This window comes from Aquarana catesbeiana, linkage group LG01 (assembly GCF_042186555.1).
Source record: "Aquarana catesbeiana isolate 2022-GZ linkage group LG01, ASM4218655v1, whole genome shotgun sequence".
NCBI classification, from domain to species: domain Eukaryota; kingdom Metazoa; phylum Chordata; class Amphibia; order Anura; family Ranidae; genus Aquarana; species Aquarana catesbeiana.
Window position 1 is genome coordinate 897987326 of NC_133324.1, and position 14479 is coordinate 898001804.

Sequence of the window (14479 nt, forward strand, 5' to 3'; positions counted from 1 at the left end):
TCAAAGTATGTCAGGCAAAATGGTCGGCCCTCACGCATGTTCACTTCATCAAATCTTTGAAAAAAGTTTGGACACCCCTGACTTAGAGATCATCAAGTTTACACTAGCATTAATCAATGAACTTTAGACAGCCATATAACAGCCATACCTTAATAAATGCATAGCACCATGTTTGACTTCTGTCTGTGCTGCAGTTGTCCAGCAATCAGCACTGGAAATTGACAGCAATTTACCAGTCAATCCATGCAACCCGTGGTGTCATTCAGTTCTTCTCGTGGTATTTACATGTTTGACAGCATCAGGGCACAGAGGAAGTGTTTTCCAGTCAGGCTGTACAATAATATGGCATGGATAACACGGGATGCCTCTGTGACACCATGAATTGCATGGTGTCATTGGTAAATGGCTGTCAATTTCCAATCCTAATTGCTGAACAAGCAGAAGTTAAAGCAGAACTCCGGGCAAAAACTTTTTTCCATGTTCTCGTTGCTGGTCTCCTACCTTCACCAACTATGTCATCCATGTTCTTCTGAGCTCTGTAGTTCCTCTGCAATAGCCTGCTGAACTTGCTGGAAAACCGCTACTGCCTGGTGATTTCCTGTTTGTAAGACCGCTGGCTGCTATCCCTCCAGTAACCTAAGCCAGCGGTCTGAGACGCCCCCTTATAGTCCTCTGAAAGCAAGCAGGGAGTTGTACTTCTGCCTGGCTCGTTGTAGTAGGTGGGGGGGTCTCATAGCCCCTGGTCTGTGCCGCCCATAGAGGTGGTGTCCTCCTCCTCTGCTCCCTCCTCCTCCTCCTCCCTGCCAGCACCACCCCCGTCCTCCGTGCTGCCACCGCCCATCCGCCATATATCTCCAGTGCGGGGATAGTTACAGATCATCGGGATGACAGTTTGCATCTCGGGCTAACAGGTCTGTATGTGAGAACACCACTCGTGGTACAGCCCCGCCTCCCCATACATTGGAACAGTGCGCTGTCTATCACAAATCTGGTACAGGGAGGTGGGGCTGTACGATGAGCGGTGTTCTCACATACAGACCTACCCGAGATCTGCTGTGCCTCTGGATTATCTGTAACTATCCCCGCACTGCAATGATGGGTACTGATAAGGCACTGATGACACTGCAATGATGGGCACTGATATTCTGCACTGGTGGTCCCTGACATTCGGCACTGGTGGTCCCTAACATTCGGCACTGGTGGTCCCTGCTATGCGGCACTGGTGGTGGTCCCTGACATTTGGCACTGATGGTGGTCCCTGACATTTGGCACTGGTGGTGGCCCCTAACATTTGGCACTGGTGGTCCCTGACATGCGGCACTGGTGGTCCCATGGTATTTTTATTCATAATTTTTTTTTTTACTAGTAATGGCGGCAATTTTTTAGCGATTTTTATCGTGACTGTGACTTTATGGCGGACAGATCGGACACTTTTGGAGCTATTTTGGGACCATTGTCATTTATACAGTGATCAGTGCGATTAAAAATGCATTGATTACTGTGCAAATGTGACTGGCAGTGAAGGGGTTAACCACTAGGGGGCACTGCAGGGGTTAAATGTGTCCTAGGGAGTGATTCTAACTGTGGGGGGGAGGAGCTATGTGTTACATGACACTGATCACTGCTCCCAATTACAGGGAGCTGTGATCAGTGTACTTGTCACTAGGCAGAATGGGGAAATGCTTGTTTACACGAGCATTTCCCCGTTTTTCCGCTCCGTGAGACGATCGCCGGTATCCCCGTGGACATCGAGTCCGTGGGACCCGCGATCACACTCACGCAGCCCGCGGCGCGCGCCCACAAGCCGCGTTTTAAAGGGCAACGTGCAGGTACATTAGTATGCCTGTACGTGCCCCTCTGCCAACATATATTGGAGTGAGCCGGTCAGCAAGCGGTTAAAAAACCAACATGTCTTTGGTAAAAAAAAAAAAAAAAAAACAATAAAAGTGATAACACTATACACTGTCTCTGTACTAATGGCAATGGATGGGAAAGGGTTAACATCTTGGGTAATCAATGGATTAAACGTGTGCCTATGTGTAATGTGTACTGCTTTTTACTAAAAATCTTTGTTTCTTCTCCCAGCTTTGTAGGGGGAAGAAACAGAGAGATCAATCCCTCTGTACAGAGCCCTGTGTTGATTGTCAACACAAGTCTCTGGGCTGTGATTGGACATAGCTGATCAGCAGGTCCTGCCCATGAATGATTGGCCGGCACCTGCTGACAAACTCCCGCTGTGTACAATCACAGCGGGTGTCAGCGAGGGGGGAACAGGCAGCGATGTACCAATATGTCAATGTGCCTGTACAAGCTTGTTTGTCTGCAGTACATGGTGGGCAGGCGGTCTAAAAGTAGTTCATCATATTATGCTTATTTCAAAAGAGATTCAAATAATACATTTTCATTCATAGCTTTATAAAACTGTTTTTTTTTTATTTGTAATATATACGATGTGGTCCTTATGCTGAAAAGTTTGGAGCCCCATGTTTTAGAGGAATGTCTTACCTGACTGCGTCCAGCCTTTTGTTCTGTCGGATCAGTTCTATGAACTCCTGGATCCGAAGGCTGAATTCCAGGCAACTCTGGCAGAGGAAGACAAAGTGAGAAACGACTTATAAAGATAAAACGGTGTAAGAAAGCCTTCCTTCCAGGCTCAGTGTAATCTCCAGACACTATTACTTATGGCTGGTGCTTCAATTTCCAACAATACACCACGAAAGAAATGAAAATATTTTAGAAAGCAATAAAACAAAATGGCACAGCTGTAGGAAGGGATTACCCGAAATAAAGAACTATCAACATTCATTATGGGCACAGATTTCTCAAGCTCAAAATACCAGAAATCAAGACCATCAGTTAGAAATACAAGAGCTGCACTAAGACACCCAAATACAAAAGATGAGATATTGCATTAGGAGCCTGTGGCGACGGGCAAATATAACTTGTGTTTGACATCATTTTGGGATTCTTATGGGATCATTCAGATTTCATTGATTAATTTCATTCACCTGACCTGCTTCAAACTGTTTCTGAATTACCACGAGGAAGGTACAGGGACTGAAGCAATTCTGATGAGAACAAAAGCCTGCCGATTATACAGCATTTCCTCTGCACTTGGGTGGGTTTGCTTTAAATAACTTAATGAGTCTCTGGTGGCCAGATCATTAATTTCAACAACAACTTTTCCCATAAGATTACTTGTCCATTAATGTATTTTATACATGTTGATTACCTGTAAAATCCGAATAATATCGTTACTAAACCATAAACTTAGACATAATGTACCGTCATCCTATCGATTTGAAAATTGAGGCAGAAGATTTGAGGCAACCATGGACTCTTCATGGTACTGCAAGGACTCACATACGTATTTATAAAAAAGTATACATTTATTTAAGACAAACAATCGTCAATAAAAAAAAAGGTCCTATAAAGGAAAATATAGTCTAAATTCTCTGAAGGGGAACCAGACACTTGTCCCACCTCAGGAGGTTGAACTGACACAGGCTAAGATCCACGGTCCTCCTGTCTGGGTGGACATGTGTCCAAGTGTCTAGTTCCCCTTCAGAGAATTTAGACTTTGTATTATATAATTCCCTTCATAGGACCTTTTTTTTAATGATAATTGTTTGTCTTAAATAGATTTATACTTTTTTATAAATATGTATGTGAGTCCTTGCTGTACCATGAAGTGAAGAGTCCATAGTTGCCTCAAATCTTCTACCTGTAAAATCCAACCTTTTGTAGGCATCTAAAATCCCAGTGACTGCTGCTGGGTACCACCATCTTGAATGTGATGTCAGCAGCCCTAAAGCGGTCTTTAAAGTGGCACTTCCTTCACCTTTGTTTCTGCCCCAGCAGCCACATAAAGGCTATGTAGGGAGATGAGGCCTGAAGGAGCTGGGCTGTAACAATACTTGTTACAAATAATGATATAACATTTTAAATGTTAATAATAAAAACAATGTAATTTTTACACAAAAGGGCAGCCATTTCAGCTCATAACATGCACAGGCCAGATTTCCATTGACCGCACACAAATCTAAACAAGCTAATAAATCAGCCCTGAGAAGCCTTACCTTCATTTTCCTAAGTCTGGATTTGTTATCATGGCACCAGGCCAGGCATGTCATGGTTTCCTGTCTTTCCAGAGATTCTTCCACTTCCTTCGCAGTCAGGAACATTTCTATATTCACTAAATCCTGCAAAATAAATTAAAATGGAATTGGAATTTGAGGCCCGTAGACGTGGTGTATCTGGATTTTGCAAAAGCATTTGACACAGTTCCCCATAAACGTTTACTGTACAAAGTAAGGTCCGTTGGCATAGACCATAGGGTGAGTACATGGATTGAAAACTGGTTACAAGGGCGAGTTCAGAGGGTGGTGATAAATGGGGAGTACTCGGAATGGTCAGGGGTGGGTAGTGGGGTTCCCCAGGGTTCTGTGCAGGGACCAATCCTGTTTAATTTGTTCATAAACGACCTGGAGGATGGGGTAAACAGCTCAATCTCTGTATTTGCGGACGATACTAAGCTAAGCAGGGCAATAACTTCTCCGCAGGATGTGGAAACCTTGCAAAAAGATCTGAACAAATTAATAGGGTGGGCGACTACATGGCAAATGAGGATCAATGTAGAAAAATGTAAAATAATGCATTTGGGTGGCAAAAATACGAATGCAATCTATACACTGGGGGGAGAACCTCTGGGGGAATCTAGGATGGAAAAGGACCTGGGGGTCCTAGTAGATGATAGGCTCAGCAATGGCATGCAATGCCAAGCTGCTGCTAACCAAGCAAACAGAATATTGAATTGTAATATTGCGTTAAAAAGGGGATTAATTCCAGAGATAAAACGATAATTCTCCCGCTCTACAAGACTCTTGTCCAGCAGCACCTAGCGTATGCCGTCCAGTTTTGGGCACCAGTCCTCAGGAAGGATGTACTGGAAATGGAGGGGTCTGGAGCATATTAGTTATGAGGAACTAATGAGGGGATATGATTTCAATATACAAATACCATACTGGTAACCCCACAATAGGGATAAAACTTTTTAGAGGAAGGGAGTTTAACAAGACTCGTGGCCACTCATTAAAATTAGAAGAAAAGAGGTTTAACCTTAAACTACGTAGAGGGTTCTTTATTGTAAGTGCGGCAAGGATGTACAATTCCCTTCCACAGTCGGTGGTCTCAGCGGGGAGCATCGATAGTTTCAAGAAACTATTAGATAAGCACCTGAACGACCACAACATACAGGGATATACAATGTAATACTGACATATAATCACACACATAGGATGGACTTGATCGACTTGTGTCTTTTTTTGACCTCACCTACTATGTAACAATTCACCCAAAGTTAATATTTCCTTTGGTTAAATTTTTTTTTCTTAGGGCTTTGTTTCTGCTTGTTTACACTTGCTTTTGGGCAGGGGGTGGGGGGCATAAGAACACGTAGTTATAGTGAGGGGAAAAAGTATTTGATCCCCTGCTGATTTTGTGCGTTTTCCCACTGAAATGATCAGTCTATAATTTCAATGGTAGGTTTACTTTAACAATGAGAGACAGAATAACAAAAATATCCAGAAAAACGCATTTCAAAAAAGTTAAAATTGATTTGTATTTTAATGAGTGAAATAAGTATTTGATCCCCTAACAATGAGCAAGATTTCTGGCTCCCAGGTGTCTTCTATACAGGTAACGAGCTGCGATTAGGAGCACTCCCTTAAAGGGAGTGTTCCTAATCTCAGCTTGTTACATGGATAAAAGACACCTGTCCACAGAAGCAATCAGTCAGATTCCAATCTCTCCACCATAGCCAAGACCAAGGAGCTGTCCAAGGATGTCAGGCACAAGATTGTAGACCTACACAAGGCTGGAATGGGCTACAAGACCATGGCTGAGCAGCTTGGTGAGAGGGTGTCAACAGTTGGTGTGATTATTCGCAAATGGAAGAAACACAAAATAACTGTTAATCTCCCTCGGTCTGGGGCTCCATGCAAGATCTCACCTTGTTGAGTTTCAATGATCATGAGAACGGTGAGGAATCAGCCCAGAACTACACGGGAGAATCTTGTCAATGATCTCAAGGCAGCTGGGACTAAAGTAACCAAGAAAACAATTGGTAACACGCTACGTCGTGAAGGACTGAAATCCTGCAGCGCCCGCAAGGTCCCCCTGCTTAAGAAAGCACACGTACAGCCCGTCTGAAGTTTGCTAATGAACATCTGAATGATTTAGAGGAGAACTGGGTGAAAGTGTTGTGGTCAGATGAGACCAAAATCAAGCTCTTTGGCATCAACTCAACCCGCCATGTTTGGAGGAGGAGGAATGCTGCCTATTACCTCAAGAACAACATCCCCACCATCAAACATGTAAGTGAAAACATTATGCCAGGACAAGTTCATTGCATCAAAGGGACAATGGACAGGGCCATGTACCATCAAATCTTGTGTGACAACCTCCTTCCCTCAGCCAGGGCAATGAAAATGGGTCGTGGATGGGTATTCCAGCATGACAATGACCCAAAACACACGGCCAAGGCAACAAAGGAGTGGCTCAAGAAGAAGCACATTAAGGTCCTGGAGTGGCCTAGGCAGTCTCTAGACCTTAATCCCATAGAAAATATGTGGAGGGAGCTGAAGGTTCGAGTTATCAAACGTCAGCCTCAAAACCTTAATCACTTGGAGAGCATCTGCAAAGAAGAGTGGGACAAAATCCCTCCTGAGATGTGTGCAAACCTGGTGGCCAACTACAAGAAACATCTTACCTCTGATGGCCAACAAGGGTTTTGCCACCAAGTACTAAGTCATGTTTTATGAAGGGGTCAAATATTTATTTCACTCATTAAAATGCAAATCAATTTCCAACTTTTTTGAAATGCGTTTTTCTGGATTTTTTTGTTGTTCTGTCTCTCACTGTTAAAATAAACCTACCACTAAAATTAGACTGATCGTTTCTTTGTCATTGGGCAAATGTACAAAATCAGCAGGGGATCAAATACTTTTTTCCCCTCACTGTAACCCATGACATCACATGCCTGAGTATCCTGCGTGGCTTCAAAATGTTGCACTCCCTTTTGGACATTATCTGAAGATCTGCGGTGCACTGGCAAATATGTACACTGATCTGTGATGCAGGAGGAAATATACAGCACACACTAATTTTGGTAGCTTAATTATTCACGTGGAATGTATGTTCCTTGCTAAAGAAACTTATTTTTTATCAAGTATGGGTAAAGTTCTGCTTTAATTTGTGCTATGGAGGAGGGGCATGACAGAACCTGGAGAAGATAGAGGCCTTTGTCCACAGCACTGGGGGATCCTCAGGCACACAGTAAAGAGCCTGAAAAATAATCCATCCATAACAATTTACCAGGCCCTGTGCATCGCCCCGTTGATAGCGGCAATAACCTGTTTTTTTATAGAATAAGATATTTGCATTGAGAACTTAGGAGTCTATCAACCTAGTAATTGCCCCCTCTATATGACATCTTGGATAGGCTGAGAAGGATTGGGAGTGGTCCTAGTTTTTGTTGTTCTTCCACATGCAAAAGACTGCTACATACATACAACAAAGCCTGATTTCACAGAAAGGGTCATTGTTAAGAATGACTTTGTAGTAATTTAATGGTCAGTTCCAATGTAAATAGTGCTTAGCAGAATTCTTTAAATTTCAGATTGTAAAGGTCTTCACACAACCCTGCCAGTAGCTCCGTGACCATGAGTCAGTGACTCCAGGGCTGGTATGTGAACTTCAATGTGTGGTTTTCTGGCCTTCATAGCATATTTTTATTCCACGGTGGATGAAATGCAGTACGACAATGAAAAGCAGCTGTTCAAATGGATGAGCTGAAAGAGTCAAGCGAACTGCATGCAGGAAGTATCACAGTGCTCACCCTGGTTTTGGCAAGAAACTCAAATTCCAGAAACGGTAAAAAAAAACAAGAAAAAACAGAAGAGCTGTAAGAGCCAGGAGAAGATGAATGCACAGGGAGGGATGGAGTGCAGATGGTTCATCAGGCCCTGAGCTATGCACTTGCCAATAATCCAACTCCAACATTAAAAAGAGAAGAGCTCAGTGACCAACACAAAACAAAGAACTCACCAAACATGCTGTTGCCACCCAACCCCCCCCCCCCCCCAAAAAAAAAACACATAAAACACTCAACTAATTCTACAGAATCACTTGTTTGTAGAAAATCAGCAGAATCTCGCTTGCTGGCATTAGAATGACATCTCGCTGTTCCAGCCAGTGAAGGAACCCAGACGTAGAAACAAGGGAGCCTTTTCTTTGCTCTCGCTAGTGATCCTGACACTGAAGTGTTGATGCTCTCTGGTACTTTTCATGCAGTCTATAGCAGTGGGAATGGGAGCACAGACTTGTAAAGGTGTTCTAAGGGCATTATCTCTAGCTGTCTCATGTAACATCTCCCCAGTCTCTAGCTATCTCTTGTAGCTTTCAACCACTCCAATAGTATCTTTTCCAGCCTCTGAACATCTACTGTAGTAGGTCAGTTTCTGACAGTCACCTCATCACATATAGAAACACGTAACCATGCCCCCTTGAACTTCATCCCTGACACCTCCAAATGCAGCCGATCTTTGCAGAACGGGCTGAGGACTCCAGGAAGCTCAACAGCTTGCATTCCATCTCCAAGCACAAAAGCAGTTGCTTCTCCTTCACCACCCAACCGCCTCCCAGCCAGACCCTGCATCCTCCAGGCACTTGCCTTGCCGATCTCTACAACTTTACAGATGACCATCTTAACATGCTGAGCTTGATTTACACAAAAGTGAGTGCATTTACTTAATCTTTTTTAAGCATCAACACAGGGTACACTTAAATAGTTCGCCCCTCTCCCTCTTCTCTAAGCAGTTTAAGTACCTGAATTTGACCTGGTATCAGCCTTTGGGTTCCCTATATAGCAGGGCTGGAGTGTGAGAGGAAAAAGCAGCACAAGCAGTTAATCAGTTCATATGCTGACAAGAAGCATGCTATAGTGGGCAAAAGTAAAGTGACAGAGAGATGATTTCAGGGAGGAATTCTGAGGAGACCTGGCAAATATGCCAATATCCAGTATGGCCGCACTAATTTGTGCATGTGCATTAGCGAACAGCACACAATGGCGAATCTGCGCCTGCGACGGTTGCCAGTGTCCACTGGTCTATAGAAGGACAGCAGCTCCTCTCACAAATTGCTGGATTATCGTCATCCTTGTATCCTGTGTTTTTGTGCCTTGTGCTTCTGCTTAATTACACGTTACTGACCCGGCTTACCCCTGACCTGCTCTGGCTTCTCTCCTGGCTCTGAACCTGGTTTGCTCCAAGGACCTGCTTCTGCCCTGTTCCTGATTGACATCCTGTGTTGACCCCAACTTGATCTCGACCACGCTTCTTCCTCTGCTCCTGACTGACTTACTATGTTTGACCCCCGGCCTGACTTCTGACCTTGCTTCCTGCTTTATCCATGTGTCAAGATCCCCCAGCACCTCCAGAGAATCATCTGCTGTGACCACTTCATTGCTCTCGGGTGTCCTCACATCTGGAACCATCAGGCAGCTTCACCTTCAGGCAACCTGTGCATCTTTGGGCATAGCGCCCTCTGTCACCAACTTCAGGGGTACTCTGCACTCAGCCTCCAGTCAGGTATGTGACAGATGAGCTAATTACTGTGCTGCTTCTCCTTTAGCTGTCCAATCACAAGCTGGGATGGGCCCTTGACAACCTGGGCTTAAAGTGGGAGTAAACTTCAACATCCTTGGTTGGTCTTTACCTATAGGTAAGCCTATAATAAAGCTTACCTAGAGGTACAGTAAATATCTCCTAAAACTTGCACTGCTTAGGAAATATTTCATTGCAAAGTCGCCGGTGACATCATTGGCGCATGCGCTCTGAAAGAATGGCATACCCACGCGGCTCCTTCAAAGTCCTGTACCATGAACAGCCATCATCGCAGCCTGTCCAATCAAAAGGACTGGAGCCCGCCAACCTGGAAGGAAGACCGGGTGAAGATGGAAGCCCTGTCAGCGCTCCACTGGAAGGCTTCATTTTATGGCAAGTTTCACATAGTATGCTTTTTTAACCACTTCACGCCCAAGGACGTCGTAGACTTTGAGTGGGGATATCTGAATGATGCCTGCAGCTGCAGGCATCATTCAGAGATCATCTTTTTCAGCCGGCGATTCCCTGCACCGTCAGAACAATCATAATGGCAGTTCAGCCACTTAATCATTCTTACAGGCGGCGGAAGGGGACAATCCCCTCCTGCCTCCCTCCGGTGCTTCTAACGGCTCACCCATGCGATCGGCGAGCCGGAGAAGGAATGCGATCGGCGAGCTGGAGAAGATATCCGCCGGCGCTGGAAGTTGAGCATAGAGATTTCCGGTAACCAGATGGTCCCCAGTCATCTCTATGACCTTCGGAGGCTCAGGCAAGACCTTATGACGTCACGTTCAGGCCGGCGGAAGTAAACCTTGCCAGGGACTCGGCTGGAAAGGCCGAGATCGTTAATCTTTTTTGATCTCAGTCTTTCCACCCTAGAGGAGAGATGTGGGGATCTTATAGACATGTCACGCACTATTCCTATTACAAGGGATGTTTACAGACTGAGGACATCTAGTGGGAAAAAAAGTACTGCTATGGAATCTCTAGACTGACCACGTATATTGCAGTAAAGCTGGTTTTGTTATTTCCCAGAGAATGGCAACATCACATTACATCCCAGTGATTGCAAAGCAAATACAGCTTCCTCTGGTATATACTGAGAGTGTCACTAGCCTCTAATAAATTGGTAGGTTGGACTATCATGGAAAATGGAATAGCACACAGAAAGGCTGACACCACAACACCAAAGTGATGTCATTAGTAAAATTAGTATTTCATAAAATGATAAGCTGCTTTTTCATAAGCCCATAAATTGGAAACCTGTCCTTATCAAGCAACACATTGATGGGCTACACTGCCAAAAATATTGGCTTACCCAACAAAATGTCTGCCTAAGCTGGCCATTAGGTGAGAGGACTGCTCTGCCCAGTGCAGTAAATGTCGGCAACTAACCAGCACACTGCATTTCTTGAAGCTCCAGTAAAGGGAAGAAAGCGGGGCGTCTTTAAGCGAGCGATGAACCTGATTTATTTTGAATTGGCATCCACAGAGCTTATTTAGAACCGCATAAATATGTCACGCTGTGACAGTTCATTCTTCTAGGAAAGAAGGAAAAAAAAAAAAAAAAAAAAAAACCCTCTGTGGGGAGCCATACAATTCAGTGTACTGCAAACACAATAATCCAGTCCCGAGAATGTTTGTATTAACATAAAAATGAACTTGTTCCAGCACATTTAAAGTGGATGCATTTCCGAAGGCGCAGAACTAGCAAACGCTACAATTGAAATATCCTGAATATGACAGTTATCCAGGACAGCTCTGGGGGTGAATAAAGACGCAGAGCATGAAGCACCATTGTCGGCTCTTAATGAAATAAAAAAAAAAAAATTAATACGCAACAAAAGTTTCAACTGTCATCCTCGTGGAAATGCCCCGAGTCGGAGGAGAGGACATTGAATGCTATGTAAGCTTTGCTGGTTTTAATGTCTGCCATTTAATTACAGAACGGCGATAAGAATAACGAGCAGAGAAAAACCCATCGACAGCACAACAGAATAAATAAAGGCCAACACTGCCAAATCTTTCATCATAAAATCACATAAAGCTCAACTCCAAGCAAACTGCAGAATCCAAGGCAGAAATCCACAGATGTGAGCTGACTTTTCAGATTCATACACCTCTGCCACACAGCACAGCAAGCAGAGGCGTCGCCTTACCGTTCCCTGTCTGCTGATTGGATAATGAAGGAGCAGCAGCACACTGATCATCAAACTCAACATCCCGTCAACACATGCTGCAGAGTCCGATAGTTCTTAATGCTGCCCCTCCATTTCCAAGCAGTGCTTTTATTTTTAAAGTGGTATTAAACCCAAAACCAAAAAATGTAATCTACTGCAGCTTACCAATCATTAGATGTGGTGCCTGCATTTGTTTTCTTTTTTGATTTTCTTTCCTTTATGTTTATCCAGTGATCTGGCCTGTAACACCTCCTGTATCAGAGTGCCTCCTCCACTCTTGGACGAAGCACACAGCAGAATTGTTAATCTGGGGGAGGGAAGTGTTCGATCCACTAGCGGATTTAGATACGCTGACAAACTGAAGCCAAACTTCAGCTTACACTGCAGGTACACAAGCAGTTACAGCAACAGCTAAAGCTTTTACATCAGGGGTGTCCAAACTTTTGACTCTCCTCGGCCACATTGGAAGAAGAGGATTTGTCTTGGGCCGCCCATAAAAGATACTAAAAATAAGGCCCCATTCACACTTTAATTCTGCCCCCGATCCCAAATCGCATTGCAATTGTGGAAAAATGCACCACAGGGGTATTCGTTTAAACGCGGTGCAAACGTAATCATAACAAAATGCATCACGCAAAGCTGTCGTCCAAAAGAAGTGCCTTCTCCTTTTTGGGTGACAAGCTTTGCGCAATATTATTATTATTTATTATTTAAGGTACTTATATAGCGGCGTAAATTTACGCAGCGCTTTACGCAGTGCAATAGAAATCTAACAGTACTAATGCGCTGCCAAAATGTGCTAAACTCAACCAGACAATCCAGCTGCTGCAATCATCATAAGGGCTCATGCACACTGCAGTGCAAAAAAAAAAAAAGCTGCTTTTACAGGCATTTGAGCTTTTATTTCAGCTTGAAGAAGCGTGTGCTTTTTTGTGCTCTTGTGCACATTTTTGTTGAGCTTCCTTAAGCTCCTTTGAGATTTTTGGAGAAAAAGCGTTTTATTTCACAAACCCTCCTAGATAGTATTTTCTTAACCACTGTATAAACAAAACAAAAAGCTGGAAAAAAGGTTTTTTCGTGTTCTCAAGCTTTTTTGAGCTCTTTGGGGCACTGGCGAGTTTGGTGGGGGTTTTCTGCCTGTAGGAGCATATGCCTGAAAACGCCTGAAAAAGCCATAGTGTGCATGGACACATTGGCTAACATAAGGGGCGTTTATAGGCAGAAAAAGTAAGCTCAAAAGCCTGTAGGGAGCCCCTTCTTTGAGCTGCAGTGTGCTTGAGACCTAAATGTGTGTTCTTCACAAAAAACATAAACATACGGTAAATAATGTGCATGTGTTGTCCAGCTGATTAATAATACATAGAAATGACACAGATTCTTTAAATATGGAACATAAAGTGAATGTAACAGCCCTCAAATTTTCCACTCGTCTACTTGCATTTTTCCAACGAAAAATGATTGAGGGCGAGCATGGGCTGCCTCGGATTGGGTAGGGGGGCGAGCACTGCTGGCAGGCGGGGTAAATTGGGAGACGTTCTCCCAGTGATCGCCCAGAGGAAGAGAGAGGAGGGTAGGCAGCCGGATCATCAAAGAGCGGGAAACATCGCTGTAACAGCTTTAATTTGAATTGCCGTGTTTTCCCGTGCTTGCTGTTACATACAGCCCCGCCTCTTGGCCCAGGGACTTTGAAAGACAGAACACCGGTCTAATGCCGGGACGTGTGATGTATTTCAAAGTACTTGTGCCAGGAGGCGGGGCTGTACGCGACGGCGAGTGTAGGGAACACTCGGCAATTCAAATGACAGCTGTTAAAGTGATGTTTCCTTTAATCTCTTTTAATCTCTTTCTCTTTAATAATCCGGCTGCCTACTCTCCTCTCTCTTCCCCTGCACAGGTGAGGCTGCATTGTTGGGCATTGGTGAGTTTGCATTGATGGGCATTGGTGAGCCTGCATTGATGGGCACGGGAGAGGCTGCATTGTTGGGCACTGGTGAGGCTGCATTGATGGGCATTGGTGAGGCTGCATTGTTGGGCACAGGTGATGCTGCATTGTTGGACACAGGTGAGGCTGCATTGATGGGCATTTGGAAGGCTGCATTGTTGGACACAGATGAGGCTGCATTGATGGGCACAGGTGAGGCTGCATTGATGGGCACAGGTGAGGCTGCACTGATGGGCACAGGTGAGGCTGCATTGATGGGCACAGGTGAGGCTGCATTGATGAGCAGTGAGGCTGCATTGTTAGGCACAGGTGAGGCTGCACTGATGAACATTGGTAAGGCTGCATTGAAGGGCATTGGTGAGGCTGCATTGTTGGGCACAAGTGAGGCTGCATTGATGGCATTTGGAAGGCTGCATTGTTGGACACAGGTGAGGCTGCATTGATGGGCACAGATGAGGCTGCATTGATGGGCACAGGTGAGGCTGCACTGATGGACACAGGTGAGGCTGCACTGATGGACACAGGTGAGGCTGCATTGATGGGCACAGGTGAGGCTGTACTCATGGGCACAGGTGAGGCTGCATTGATGGGCACAGGCGAGGCTGCATTGGTGGGCACAGGTGAGGTTGCATTGATGAGCAGTGAGGCTGCATTGTTGGGCACAGGTGAGGCTGCACTGATGGGCACTAATAAAG

At 44.7% G+C, this 14479-nt stretch overlaps 1 protein-coding gene across 1 annotated transcript in view; it reads right to left on the bottom strand.

The window, feature by feature from the left end:
- Window positions 1-14479, bottom strand: part of MAEA (macrophage erythroblast attacher, E3 ubiquitin ligase) — a 142695-nt gene that overhangs the window by 35738 nt on the left and 92478 nt on the right. The window contains exons 4-5 of the mRNA XM_073610940.1: window positions 4080-4202; window positions 2506-2582 (exon numbers count right to left, since the gene is read on the bottom strand). Of these exons, the coding sequence (XP_073467041.1) occupies window positions 2506-2582; window positions 4080-4202 (200 nt within the window). The remainder of the gene's footprint in view (window positions 1-2505; window positions 2583-4079; window positions 4203-14479) is intronic.